This window comes from Eubalaena glacialis, chromosome 4 (genome assembly GCF_028564815.1).
Source record: "Eubalaena glacialis isolate mEubGla1 chromosome 4, mEubGla1.1.hap2.+ XY, whole genome shotgun sequence".
In the NCBI taxonomy this organism is placed as follows: Eukaryota; Metazoa; Chordata; class Mammalia; order Artiodactyla; family Balaenidae; genus Eubalaena; species Eubalaena glacialis.
Window position 1 is genome coordinate 134093473 of NC_083719.1, and position 14381 is coordinate 134107853.

Sequence of the window (14381 nt, forward strand, 5' to 3'; positions counted from 1 at the left end):
GGTGTCAAGGGCCGGATGAGGGCAATGGCGTGAGGGATGGCTAAGAGGACATGGATACGAGAGGCACTGGAGATTGACTCCGCCTGGCTTCACAGTGTGCTGGGCGCTGGGGCCCATGGGAGTGACAACGATGCTGACTGAGGTTTCCTGGAAATACCAGGTCAGGGACACCAATAGGGAAGTCAGAGGAAGGGCCGGTTTGGAGGCGGATTGTATTCGTTTTCTATTGCTGCTGTAACAGAAGATTATCACAGATTTGGTGACCTAAAACAACACAAAGTTATTTGCTTACCGTTTATTTGGTCAGAAGCCTGGCATGGGATCTCACAGGGTTAAAATCAAGGTGTTGGCAGGCCTGCATTCGTTTCTGAAGGCTCTAGAGGAGAATCTGTTGCCTTGTTTTTCCAGCTTCTGGAGGCTGCCCACATTCCTTGGCTCAGCCCCCTTGCATCCAGCAGTCACACCACTCCAATCTCTGCTTCCATCCTCACGGCTCCTGGTCTGACTCTCTCGCCTCTCTCTCTCACTTATTAGGACCCTTGCCATTACACTGGGTCCACCAGATAACCCAGGATGACCTCCCCATCTCAAGGTCGCTAACTTAATTCCATCTGCAAAGTCCCTTTTGCTGTGTAAGGTATTGTTTTCACAGGTTCTGGGGATTAGGATGCAGACATCTTTCTGGGGCCACTATTCTACTGACACAGGGATAGTGCTGATATGGTTTTAGGCAGGGTCTAAGATAGGGTGTACCGTTGATGTTCGTGGATAAGGCCAAAACTTCACTTCCTCAACAACATCCTCCTTGTACCTTGCTAAATCTTTCTCTAGAGTAGCTTTATCAGCAGCAAGAGGCTTCATTAGATGTTCATCTTCTTGTATTTCTCCTGCCCACACTGGGGCAAGGTGAATCTCTCAAAGGCAGGATAGCCAGAGAAAAGAGGAGGAAGAGGAGGAGGAGAAAGTGTGTAATCCATGTAATTGACCACCTATGAGGAACATTCAAGGGTTCTTTGCTGGGGGGTGAGATGGGGGCTGAGTGTCCAAATAAGTGCTGAGAGGTACAGTCTGTCACTATCTGAAATTTGAACTGAACTCACATTGGGTTTAAATTGTGGACTTACAGAATCTTATCAAGGTAAAGGACCTGAGAGATCCTTAGTCCTACAGCTGTCAACCTAGGCTGCACATTGGAATCACCTGGAAAGCATTAAAAAACACTTATGCCTGGGCCCCTCCCCCAGAGAATGATTTAGTTCCAGTGGAGCCCAGCCTGGGCATCAGGCGTTTTCAAAGTTGCCCAGGTGATGAATGTGCAGCCAGGACTGAGAACCAGTGATTTAGGCCAACTCTTTGCCTCTAAATGAGAAAACCATGACATTGTCCAGATAAAAGGCAGGTCCAAGCAGAGCCAGGACCAGAAATCAAGTTTCCTGAAGCTCCATCCACCACACCATCCTGGCCTCTACATTCCAGGCATGATTATACAACAAATCTGACTGATGGTCAGCTGAACTGTCCACAAGGCAGAGTCCACATCATTCTTGTTCACTGGCCTGTTTTCAGCACGTAGCACCAAGCCAGGGACCCATGAGTGCTCAGTGAAAGGTTCACTGGATGAATGAATGGGACTATACCTGCCAGTGGGCAGTTTAGTGCTGATAAGTAGACACGTGTTCCCTATGCGTTACTGTCACTTCCCTTTTCTGACACGTGTTCTGAAGCAACGGCAGCAGGAGACCCACAGGCTTGATCTTGGTTCTCTGTGGTCTCAAGCACAACATATTACTGATTTAAAGAGTTCTCTAAATTAAGAATTGAAAGTGTGACTTGTCAGTGATGTTTGCTGTTGAAAACAAAACTTTAAAAAGTAATAAGCTCCAAATTAAATCTGATCTTGTGCTAGGAAGATATTATGAAATAGATATGATGTGTGGGATAAAAAATAAATCAGTAAAGGTTCATTTTTGTATCTGTACAAACATTCACAAAAGAGATGGTCTAGTAATACTCTTTTTATTGTATTTTTTGACGTCCTTCATATAACAAAATTCACCACTTAAAGTGTACAATTCAGTGTTTTAATAGTAGATTCACAGTGTTATACAATTACCACTACTATCTAATTTCCATCACCACAAAAAGAAACCCCCAAACCTTTAGCAGTCCCTCCCAGTTCTGCTCTCCCCCAACCGCTAATCTACTTTCTGTTTCTATGGATTTGTCTATTCTGAACAGTTCATCTAAATGGATCATATAATAGGTGGCCTTTTGTGTCTGGCTTCTTTCACTTAGCATAATGTTTTCAAAGTTCGTCCATGTTGTAGCATGGATCAGTACTTCATTCCTTTTTACAGAAGAGTACTATTCCATTGCATGGCTATACCACATTTTATTTATCCATTCACCCGTTGGGTTGTTTCTGTTTTTTTGACTATTAGAATAATGTTGCTGTGAACAAGTGTGGAAGTTTCTGTGTGCACATATGCTTTCATTTCTCTTGGATACATACCTCAGAGCAGAATTGCTGGGTCATATGGTAACTCTGTGTTTAACTTTTTCAGGAACTGCCAGACTATCTTTTCCCTAGTAATACTCTTAACTCCCTTTACAGATTACCTGGCGTGTATGTATGTTTGTATTGTATTTAATTCTCATAAAATTCTCTGAGGTTGTTATTGTCATCATTATTAAACAGATGACTAAATGGAGAATTTTAGGTTAAGTGATTTCCTGAAGGCCAAAGGGCTAAGAAGTGATGAAGCTGGGATTTCAGCCCAGATATTTGGACCCTGAGATTAGGGCTCTTTCCAGAGAAGCACTTACTAGGTGAGGTGAGTCATCAGATTTGTTTTTCATGCTGTTGTTAGTTTTACCATCTGCTTTGTATTATTTTTAAAAATCTTAATCTTGATCTTAACCGTCTTCCTGCTTATGAAATAGTAAAGTGGACTCTTATAAAAGAGCAGACATTCTAGTACCATGTGATGTGAAAAGCGAAAGCCCCTGTTTATCCATCCCCGCAGAGAGCTTGCTATTCATAGTTGTGGTATGTATTCCACCAAAATATTTTTCCATACACAATAATATACTCTCATAATTATTACTCTGTGTTTTTTAACCTATCCGCTGTACATACTGTTTTGCTGCTTGCTTATTTTCTTGCTAACTGTTTATCTGGAACAACTTTTGCTGTTGGAACTAGTGGATCTGCCCCTCCTTTCTGAGGTAGCCATCTGTCTTTGAAAAATGTGTCCTGCTTGTAGAGCCCTTGAGTGTCTGATGGGGATAATTTAGGCCAGTGCTTCTCAAACTTATTGTGCACCTGGGAGTGTGAGTCCCCTGGGAATTTTATTGAAATGCAGATTCAGATTCCATAGGCCCAGGGAGGGGCCTGAGACTCTGCATTTCTAATAAGCACCACCACCCCGACCCCACCGGGGATGCTGACACTGGTGGTCCACAGACCACACTGTGAGTTGTGACGACTGGGGGCAGGGGGCTGTTGAAAAGTCTTGTGGCGCCCGAGCAGTTTCTCCCTGCCGAGCATGTTGTGCTTTTCAGAATGAAATGCTGGAGGAAGGGCACGAGTATGCGGTCATGCTGTACACCTGGCGCAGCTGTTCCCGGGCCATCCCCCAGGTGAGACAGTCCTGCCCCTTCAGGGGGGGCCTCCACCCTCCACCCCACCCCCGTCCAGATTACTGACCTTTTCCAGGCAGCAGGGAGTGAAGCAGGGCCTCTCACCCAAGGGGGTGCACTGAAAACATTCAGAGAGCATCCCGTAAAACTGACGCCAGCTTTTAAACATTGCTCAATATTATTTTATTTTGAAAGCCGTATATGCTAACTGTACAACGCCCAAACCACTGCAGAAAGGTAGAAAGTAAAAAGCAAGACATCCTCACCCCTCCCTCCACCACCCAAATCCCCCACCTCCCAGCAAAGCATAATCACTGTGGATGCTTTGCTGCATATTCATCTGGCTCTCTTTCCTCAAACATCATGAATATTTCTGTGATTATTATTTTGTAAATTATTGTCATTTACAAAAGTGTGTTGTTTCCTATTTATACGGTTCTGCCACTTGAATTTTTTACACTATTCTTTATAACTGACTTTTTTCATGTTGACACACACAGGTATTATTTTTACCGTTATCACATTATTCGTAGGTCCCACTGTAACCAAATCAACAGGCCACAGGTGTGTAAACAGAAACCATTCCTCTACCTTGCCCCCAGTCCTAACCCCCAGAGGTAACTACTTATTAACAGCTTGGTTTTTGCACCCTTTCAGATTCTCTATACCTGTATTATATATGGATACACAAGCACACACACTGTTTTGTGTTTTGTTGAATAAAAACGGGATTAAATTACCCTACCTGTCCTGCAGCTGTTTCCACCCATCAGTTTATGGTAGCAATCTTTCCACCTCAGGTCAGAGATCTATCTCATTGCCCCTACCAGTTACATAATGATAGTGTATGAATGCATCATACTTTATCCATTTAATCATCGACTTCTGGATGTTTAGCTTGGTGCTACCATTTTAAGAATTTCTATACAACAGTGTGAAGAATGTCCTTGTGTTTATTACCCTTTGCTCACTCTCCAGTTTCAGTGACCTGTTAGCAGCCTTGTGCATGCCGTGAACACATCTGCCACGGGATTCTGATGTGCTGAAAACCACTGGGCAGAGAAAATGGGCTTCTTAATGGGCCCAAGTGTGGCCAGGGGACTTTGTCCCAAGTGCATCCAGAGCCATGGACAAAACATTTTTCTCTGCTTAGGATCAGGCAGAGGCCCCCAGATAGGAGTAGGGGGTACTGGGGTAGGAGTGGGGGAAAGGCGGCAAGAGGGAGACCGTGCAGCTCAATGCAGTCGTGTGTACAGCTCATGGTCGGGGCACAGAACAGACTGAAGGAGAGGAGGGTTCTGTTCTGGGGACCAGCTGGTTTCTTTCCTGCAGCCAGTGTCTGGGGAGCAGTTCTGCCCCCGTCAGAATGTCAGACAGGGCTACCCCATCCTCCTCTCACTAGGTAACCATGCCATTTATCATCCTAAATGAGGTGCATTCAACAGTGAAAACGGGCCCTGTTAATAAGACAGCAGGTGTGAACCAGGACCGCCTGGGCAAACCAGGGTGTGCGAAACCCCCTGTCTCCCCACAGGTGAAATGCAACGAGCAGCCCAACCGAGTGGAGATCTATGAGAAGACAGTGGAGGTGCTGGAGCCGGAGGTCACTAAGCTCATGAAGTTCATGTACTTTCAGGTGAGGGGTCAGGGCGGGTCTGGACTAGGACACCTGAGAAGGTCCCCACGCTTCTAGACGCTGGTACTGGATTTCTGTGCCATGTTATTTATTCATTCGGCAAACACTTTCTAGTGCCCCGACCCACCCTGGGGTGAGCGAGACAGACAAGACCCCTCCCTCCATATAATTCACATTCTAGTGGGCAAACGAGTGTGTTCTGGGTGGGAGGAGAGACTGACAATTAACAATACACAACAGAACAAGTGCTGTGAATAAAATACAATTAAACAACCTCTGGCATGGAGGGTATCTTCGACGTGGATGCAGCTTTAGGGACGGCCTCCACGGAGGTGGTGTTTGAACTGAGATCTGTATGATGTGAAAGAGGCTGGCAGGTGATGATCCAGGGGCAGAGGGTTTCAGGCAGAAGGAACTGCAAAGGCAAAGGCCCTGAAGCCTCAAGGAGCGTGACACGTTTAAGAAATGGAACGAAGCCAGGGAGGCTGCATAGTGAGCGGGGGGAGTGAGAAAAGGTGAGGTTGGAGAGGTAGGCAGGGACCTACTCATATAGGGCACTGTGGGCCAGGAGACGAATACCTGGATTTTCTCCAAGCACCATGGGAAGCCGCTGGAGATACCGGTGACATGACCTGATCGAGGTGTTCTGGCTGCTGTGTGGTTGATGGATGGGAAGTGGGGGACAGCACAGGTGTCAGGGGCAGGAGGGGAGAAGAGTGGCAGCAGGGAGACCAGTTGGGAAGCCAAGAAGAGTGAGCATTTAAAGGAGGAAAAGAGAAAAGACAGCCAAAGCCTCCTGTGAATGAAAGGTAAGAGGGCAAGCTGGTTATTATGCTTATTTGGAAGCCATTCAGGAAGGCAGGCTGATGGCTTTAAGACCACCCTCTGCCCGGGTGGGAGTCCTGCCACACACTCTGTGCCCTCCACGTGTATCTATGAGCCTAGTAAGTAGACCTGCAAGCACTGGCCCAGGGTCTGCCCTGCGCCCAGCTCTGTGCTGGCCTTCTGTGGGAGGGAGATGGGAACATCTGGGGAAGGTGCAGATAGAGCCTCGAAGGCAGAGAAGCCCAGGGTTCTGTCGCATTCTGACTGTTCTGTTAGTTATTTCAGACCTCTGACAACTTCAGTTTTCTTACCTTGGAAAGAATGCCTATTTCACAGGTTTTCTCTGGGGATAAATAAGGTCTGCTTGTAAAGTGCCCCGTTTGTAGAGCCCTCATTACAGAGCAGGTTTAACAAAGAGCAGCTGCTGTTATTAGCATCGTGCACCTGCTTTCGAGGAACCTAAAATCTCTTTGGGAAGGCAGGTTCAAGAGAGAAAAGCTGCCCCAAAACTAAGTATGTGCTAAACTGAGGGCCTCCTGACAGGAGGTGTTTAGAGAAGGGAGGAGCTGAAATAATCTAGAACTGTGCTGTCCAGTAGCCACATATGGCTATCTACATGAATTAAAATTAAATAAAATTTAAAATGCAGATCCTCCATCGCACTCGCCTTTTCAAGTATTCAGTATCCACATATGATGAGTGGCTATTGTATTGGACAGAGCAGGTATGGAACATTTCCATCATCCCAGAAAGTTGTGTTAGACTCTGGAAGGAGAAAGTGTGGCTTGATCTGGTCTTTGAAGGCCTCCCTATCTCCTTTCCTTGCTTTATTTTTCTCCATAGCACCTATTACATTCTAATATAGAGAATTTGTTTATTTTGTTTTCTGTCAGCCATCACTAGAATATAAGCTCCTTCTGGTAGAGGCTTTTTCTTCCGTTTTGTTCCCTGCTTTACCCCAGGGCCAAGAATGGTGCCTGGCACGTGGAAGATGCTCAGTACACACCCGTTTATTGGATGAATGAACCTCTTTCTCTGACCATCCCTCTCACCCTCCATCTCTGCCCCCTTATTGTCTGGTGCCTGCACTGTCCTAGGTCCTGGGATACACACATGAACAAGACAGTGCTTTCTCAGCAAGGGCGTGGTGAATGAATTCATTGGTTTGACTCACTTGGGGGCAGGTTCTGGGTTTCCCTCTAGGAATCAGCTTAGTATTTCAGCACACCTCTGAGAAAGACCTCCGGGCAGATTTGCCTTTGTCTAAATGTCCAGGCTCTGACGAGGGCCCCAGGGGAGGCTTGACCTCACCAGAGAGTGCAGTGAGGCACCCCACCAGGCCGCCCCATCCTGACCCGCTGCCCCTCTGCGTGCAGCGCAAGGCCATCGAGCGCTTCTGCAGTGAGGTGAAACGGCTGTGCCATGCTGAGCGGAGGAAAGACTTTGTCTCCGAGGCCTACCTCCTGACCCTGGGCAAGTTCATCAACATGTTCGCAGTCTTGGATGAGCTGAAGAATATGAAGTGCAGCGTCAAGAACGATCACTCTGCCTACAAGAGGTCAGGGCCCCTCCCCCTCCCCCATCTTCCTGGGCCGCCGGCCAGTGGCCAATGGGAGGAAGAGGACAGAGCCCTTCTAAGAGGCTCCTTGTCGGAACCAAGCTAGCCAGTCCGCAGACACAGTAGGGTTGGGGGGCCTGCCTCTGTTTCTGCAGTTTAAGGAATAAGGTGCGGAGCTGAGTCTTGGAGAACTGGGTCTTGGCAGGGTTTTCTGTCTCAAGGTGGAAGCAAATCCTCATCTGCCCCACCTGTGCAGCAGCAGCAGCATTTTCTGTGTCCCATGCAGTCTGAGATTATATTGTGATTAATATAATCATCAGATGGTCACAGGAGTCATTCTCTGCAAGAATCAGAAAGCCAGTTCAAACTGCTTATGTAAAAGAAGAAACTGCGTTGGCTCCCAGCACAGAAAAGTCCTGGTCAGCCTGATCCAGGTACTCAGGTGATAACTGTTGGTCTGCTTCCCTCTACCTCTCAGCTCAGCTTCCCTCAGTATCAGCTTCATTCTCAGGCAGGCGCATGCCCTGTGTGGCCTCCAGCAGCTGTAAGCGTCCCGCCAGCCAATGTAGCGACCCCAGCCCCTAAGGACGGAAAGAATGCTCCTCCTTGCAGATACTTTTGCAGAAGTCCCAAGGAGGATTGTCATTGCTCCAGCTTGGGTCATGTGCTGATCCCTCCATCAGACACTATACTATGTATGTGTGTGTTGGGGTGGTGCTGATGGGAGGGGTGCTCGTCCTTGGGGTCAGTTGGAGGTCAGTGTCAGCTCACAAGAAAGAAGGACTGAGGGGGGCGGAGGGGTCAGTCCTCTCCACAAATTTGGATACAGCCACCCAAAAGTGGGGGAGAGCAGGCGAAAGCAGCCAATATACTTTGTGTTGGTTGAGGCTTAGATATGCTCCAAGGTGTCTGTACACATCTCTTGGGAAGGATTTTCTGTGTCACTGCTGAAGAGGGCCCCCCTCTGGAACCAGATCCTCCCAGGGCTCCATGGTAACTGGAGAAAACAGACAACATACGGATCCTCACCGTTTTATCCTCCTGAGTGAATTGAAACCTGGGAGTACCCAGAAGACAGAGCCGCATTCAGAAATGGCAATTTCACAAAGATTCCATAGACAGCTAGCTCATGGTACAGTATCTTCCCCACAAATTCTCCCCAGATTTGGCCAACTCCTTCCATCATGGTCACAGCCGACATGCTCTGTGGACCGGCTAGGATCATGAGTAAGACAGGTGTCTTGTCTGTGTTCCACGGTCCATTGTGACACGGGCTGCACCACCTCCACCTCCAGGTCAGGCTGGAGAAGTCCCAGTGCTGTGGTTTTCTCCCTTTAAGTCCCGCTGTGTTCCCCACACCTATCATCCCTTCACCTGTAATCCCGTCAGGTTAAATAGACTTTGGTTTTCCATACAATGTTTAGAAACATTGAGGTTTTCCTATAGATAACATAATACGCAACGAAAACAAAACATCCTGCTGCCTGCGATTCTTCTCTGTGACTTACTGTGCAGTTTCACTGGAGGTCACTGTGAGGCACAGGGATGCCCGTTTCGCTCTGTCCTACCACAAGCTAGTTGACGGGATGCTAGCTGCCCTTAAACTTTCCTGGTCTTTGAGCTTCAGTGCGTTCTTGCCTCCTAATTTCAGATACCCTTATTACAAGGGTGCAGACAGCTCCTAATGAAATGACTCCAGAACACGCTCTCCTTTGATGTTAGAGTCACTTGTGATGTTCAGAGCCCCTTAACCTCAGGGACAGTGTATCCGGGTTAGCTGAGAGATGGGGCCCATGAGGCCCGGCTGAGGCCGGCTCTGCTTGAGCATCCCTCTCTGCAACACCCCGTCCCAGGGCGGCGCAGTTCCTGAGGAAGATGGCGGACCCCCAGTCTATCCAGGAGTCACAGAACCTGTCCATGTTCCTGGCCAACCACAACAGGATCACCCAGGTGATGGCAAACCCATGTTAGTCCTGGCCTGGCATCCCACGACACAGGCCAGGGCCTGGAGGTTGGGGGGCCCACGAGCAGAGGAGCTCTGTCCAGATCATCCGTCCCCTTTGCCCTACTCAGGCTTTAAGCTGCAGACTTAAGTCTCCTCTCCCAACCACAGATGGCCCTTTCACCCTCTCCGGAGTTTGTTCTCTGAAAACCTTCTAGCCAGTGTTCTGCCCCTGCATTGGTGTAGATTGAGAGCTTGGGTTCTGGAGTTAGACCGCCTTGTTTTCTCATCCTAGACCCTCCACTGACCCACTGTGAGGCCTTGGGCAAGGTCTAAGCCTCAGTTTCCTCATCTGTAAAATGGGGCTGTTGTTTTGCCACTCATAGGACAGTGGTGAGAAATAAATGAGATACTATATAAAAAGCCCTTAATGTGTAGAGCCTGATAGAGAGCAAGGACATAAAAAGATGTAGTCATAGTTACTGCCGCCGCTTTGCCAAGGTATTCCCACTCAGCTGTGGCTCTCACGCTCTGCCTGACTTAAAATAACCTGTCTTGTGCATCTGTCAATTCAACCTAAACAGGCACCAGCAGGAATGTCAGCAGGACCCAGGCCTAAACTTGAGAGGGGCTTTCAATCTTCATAGGGTTTCCGGGCTAAAATCTTTCTCAGGGCTTCACTGGGCCTTCCCTGCTCTGTGTTACCTGCAGAAGGCTCCTCAGTGTTGAGGCTTCAGGTTTTTTCCCGGGGACCCAGCCCCACGCCTGAGCCCCATGCACACCCTGCCGTGGGCCAGTGTGTCCCTTTGGAGAGAAGGGGCCTGGGGTGGAGACCTCCCCAGGCCTTCTTGTACAGGAAATGTCTTTGTACTGCTGTGTCCTGCCAGGAGGGAGACACCTGCTGGCCCAGCTCTCCTCCACTGGGCTTGGTCTTCCCACCGTCATCTGAGAAGATGTCTTGGGCTCAGTCCACACTCTCAAAACTAAGCTGAGATTACCACGGGCCTAGCTGAACTGCTTTCAGCTCAGCCCAGTAAAGCACTTTCTAACCATCAGAACTGCCAGGAAATACAATGGAAGGCCCCAAGGGGAGCAGGTCCCTGCCATGGGAGATGTGCAGGAGCTCTGAGCAAGCACTGTGGGCACGTTGAGGAGAGGCTGCAGGCTCCCCTCCACCTGGGGCGGTCAGTGAGGCCGGGCACTGTCCCAGGGCCCAGCCGTGGCCCATCCTGGGTGGTGTGTGTGTGAGGATGCAGGACAGGGGCTAACCAGAGGGGGGCACTGCTGTTTAGTGTCTCCACCAGCAACTGGAAGTGATCCCAGGCTATGAGGAGCTGCTGGCTGACATTGTCAACATCTGTGTGGATTACTACGAGAACAAGATGTATCTGACCCCCAGTGAGAAGCACATGCTCCTCAAGGTACAGCTCCCTCGGTCACGCACCCCAGGACCTGGGCTTGCCCTCTCACCTCCTTCTTATTTAAAATCATTTTTTAAAAATATTTCTTTCTTCTTACTTAAGCATTGATACAGATCTTACTGCATAGAGTGTTTTGTAACCTGTTATTTGCCTTGAATATGTCATATACACCTTTCCAGACATCATTAAGGCTCTTTCTACAATATGATTTTTAATGGCTGCCAAGTATTCCATTGTATGGGGACATTGTTATTTAACAGATCCCCTGTGGTTGGATATTTGTTTGCTAAACTGCATTGAAACTCTGTAGCACACCTTCGTGTCCATACTCTTGTTAAGCCAGATATCCTGGAGGAAAAAACTGCCAACTCAAGGGGGAGGCAGAATCTTCAAGCTTTTGCCATATTTTGCCAAATGGGTCACATTTGTTTCATCAGTTTACAAGTTTCATTTTTTAATTGCCAAGTAATTTTTATTATTGTAGAAAATTTGAACTATACAGAAAAGCATAAAAAAATTGAATCTCTTGCAGTCTTTCCATCCAGAGATAACACTTTTAGCATTTTGATGTATATCTTTCTCATTTTTTCTGTGCTGATATATTTTCATATGTATGCAATTTACATATGCAATTTACATAAATTTTGTGCACATGTAATTTTTATCCCACTTCATTAAATGCATTTGGAAGATTATGCAGCCCTTAAATAATGTCATATGGATGAGCTTTAATTTCTTTAGCCATTATTCTATCGTTAGCTGCTTAGATTATTTCTAATTTCCCTCTGACAACAATAGCCCGGAAATGAATAATCTTCTCCATATTCATATGCATCACCCCTTTTGATTCGTTCTTCCCCAGAACCTCCCCTTTCAAAATTCCACTGCTGGTTTGACTTTTTCTTCCTCTCCATGTCGCCTCTTGCTATTTCAAGAATCCCAGCCCTGTTGGTGTTCCCTTCTTAACATTTCCATAACATCTCGATGAAGCTTGCAGGACAGTGTGGCTTTGTGTCTTGTTCACTCTGGCTTCCTCTGCACAGTCAGAAATCCAGGGAAGTCACCCAGAGCTCAGCAGTCTCTCTCACCCCCAGTGCTATGCCCGGGCAATTACCATAGCTCTGCCCAGAATTGCTGCTTCCACTAAGTAGGTTGCTAAACCCCAGTCCACCAAGCATCCTTAGATGCTGCCATCAGATTCTCAGGCCCTTCTTTTCTCTTGCCTGCCTTTAATCCTCCCACGTCTCAGCTTCCCAACCTTCTTCCCTCTCAGTTCTCTGCCTCCTCAACCTGGACTTCTGCACTGTTTGCTGTTTCCCTCGTCTCTGCAGTTTGTTAGTGAACTCAGATGCCACCAGGGAGCGCCTTCCACCTTAAATGGAAAAATCTGGTGCACGCCCTGCGGAACTGCAAAATGCAAACGCCCATCCCCTAGTCCACTCCCTTAGGGTGTCAGACGTGACTTATCCCCAGTCACATAGCAACTGTGTGCTGAGGGAAGCTGCTTTCAACCTAGCTATTCAGGCCTCCTCAGGCTTGCTGTACATTTGACAAAAAGAGCAAAATAAGCCAGCATTCAGGAAACTATTGTATGGACTGGAATATCAAGAATGAGCCTGTCAACCTGCTTATAGGGCATTGCCAGGCAAAAATGTGTTCTTTTTGTTAAGGAAGTCACCAGTGAGATTCCTTGGGAATCTTTGTTGTAGTTTTCTTGGAGAAAGGGGTGAATAGTTCCCATTCATTTACCATCTAGTGAGTATTCATCAAGTGCCTGCGATGTGCTGGGGCCCAGGGATGCAGCAACAGCATCACTCAGTCCTTCCTCTCAAGAAGGATCTAAGTGCATGCATGTTGTTGTCAGATCCTGGTTCAGATCCTGTCTCTGCAGCTTACTAGCTGTGTGACCTTGGCAAGCTGTCTAACCTCTCTGTGTCTCCAATTCCTCATCTGTAGAATAAGGTTATTGTGTAGAACTTGACTCATAAGATTGTTGTGAGAATGAAGGATAACGCCTGCTAAATCCCAAAGCACAGACTCTGGCCCATGGGGGAGGACTCAAGAAGTGGCCGCCATAATAATATATGAAAGAGTCCTCTGCATTTCTTCACAGAAATCAAATTTCTGGTTGAAATTAGACCTATGGGTCCCCCCCCTTTTTTTTTTTTTTTTGAAGACACATGGGTTTTTGTCACAGAATGTGTCACTACAGGGGATGTGTACACATACACAGATCTACTTTTTTTGGTTTTTTGAAACTTTTCCAGTGGATGTAACTGGCTTCTGGCTCTGCCTCTTCTCACTCTAGGTAATGGGTTTTGGTCTCTACCTGATGGATGGAAATGTCAGTAACATTTACAAACTGGATGCCAAGAAGAGAATCAACCTCAGCAAAATCGATAAGTTCTTTAAGGTCAACACCTGGGGCTGGGGTTGGGCAGGGGACCCAGGGGTGGTCTCTCTGGGGAAAGGAGTGAAATTAGACAGCAAGTAGTGGGGCTTGTTGATTGAACTGTAGCTCTAAAGACCCCAAGAGGAGGAGAATAGAATGATAGGGCCTCCAGCTGCCCTGGGTAGAGGAATCTACACTATAGAAGGCATGTGCCTGAGTCTCAGGATTCAGCTGGGATTCGGCTGGGAGGCCTTGTGATTCTTCCCGCATACTGCTTTTTCCCTTTTCTGAAATCCCTTGCCATCTAAAGAAAGAGGTGCGTCCCAGAAGACAGAGCCCACTTGAATTTTCAGTATATATCAGAGCCCACAGAAGCAGGAGGAATAAAGACTGGATTTTACATTGATTCACATTCGCAAACGCACAGCCTCTCCTGGCCCACCAGAGGCCCCTCACTCTCCCTGCCTCTGGGCAGAATGCCTCATCAGCGTCCAGCCCACACTCAGTCCATCCCAGTGCCTCAGAGATTTGATCTTCTGGCCCCAAATCTTTAACAATAAAACCTTGTGGTTTGCCTTTGAGGTTTTCGCAAAGGGGTTTTCTCCTTTGGAAGTGAATTCCATGTTGTCAGTGTATTGTAGCATCAGGCATTTCAGGCCTGGAGTGGAGCCTCTGAGGTCAGACACGGGAAAACCAAGCTTCAATTAAAAGTGGAATCCCTCAAAAGTGTGGCCGAGCCTGGGTCCCACCGACTCTTGGAGGTTAAGAGGGAAATAAGTCACCAAAAGGCGTCCTGTGGCTTGGCTTGGCTTCTCTTCGAAGCTGAAACTTTCACTTTTCTCTGGAGCTGCCCAAAATGAAATCAGGGCTCATCTTGGGAGAACTGGCCAAATCTGCCTCTGCCTTAAATCCGCATGAATGAGATGGGGGTGGAGTGGAAGACCACAGTCTCACCTCATAAAGAC

General features: G+C 47.6%; 1 protein-coding gene across 3 annotated transcripts in view; it reads left to right on the forward strand.

Annotated features, from left to right (window-relative positions):
• The window catches only part of CYFIP2 (cytoplasmic FMR1 interacting protein 2), a 130222-nt gene that overhangs the window by 21089 nt on the left and 94752 nt on the right, over positions 1-14381 (forward strand). For all 3 annotated transcript variants that reach the window (XM_061189911.1, XM_061189912.1, XM_061189910.1), the window contains exons 4-9: positions 3565-3642; positions 5177-5278; positions 7480-7661; positions 9515-9611; positions 10896-11024; positions 13333-13437. In XM_061189911.1, the coding sequence (XP_061045894.1) occupies positions 3565-3642; positions 5177-5278; positions 7480-7661; positions 9515-9611; positions 10896-11024; positions 13333-13437 (693 nt within the window). The remainder of the gene's footprint in view (positions 1-3564; positions 3643-5176; positions 5279-7479; positions 7662-9514; positions 9612-10895; positions 11025-13332; positions 13438-14381) is intronic.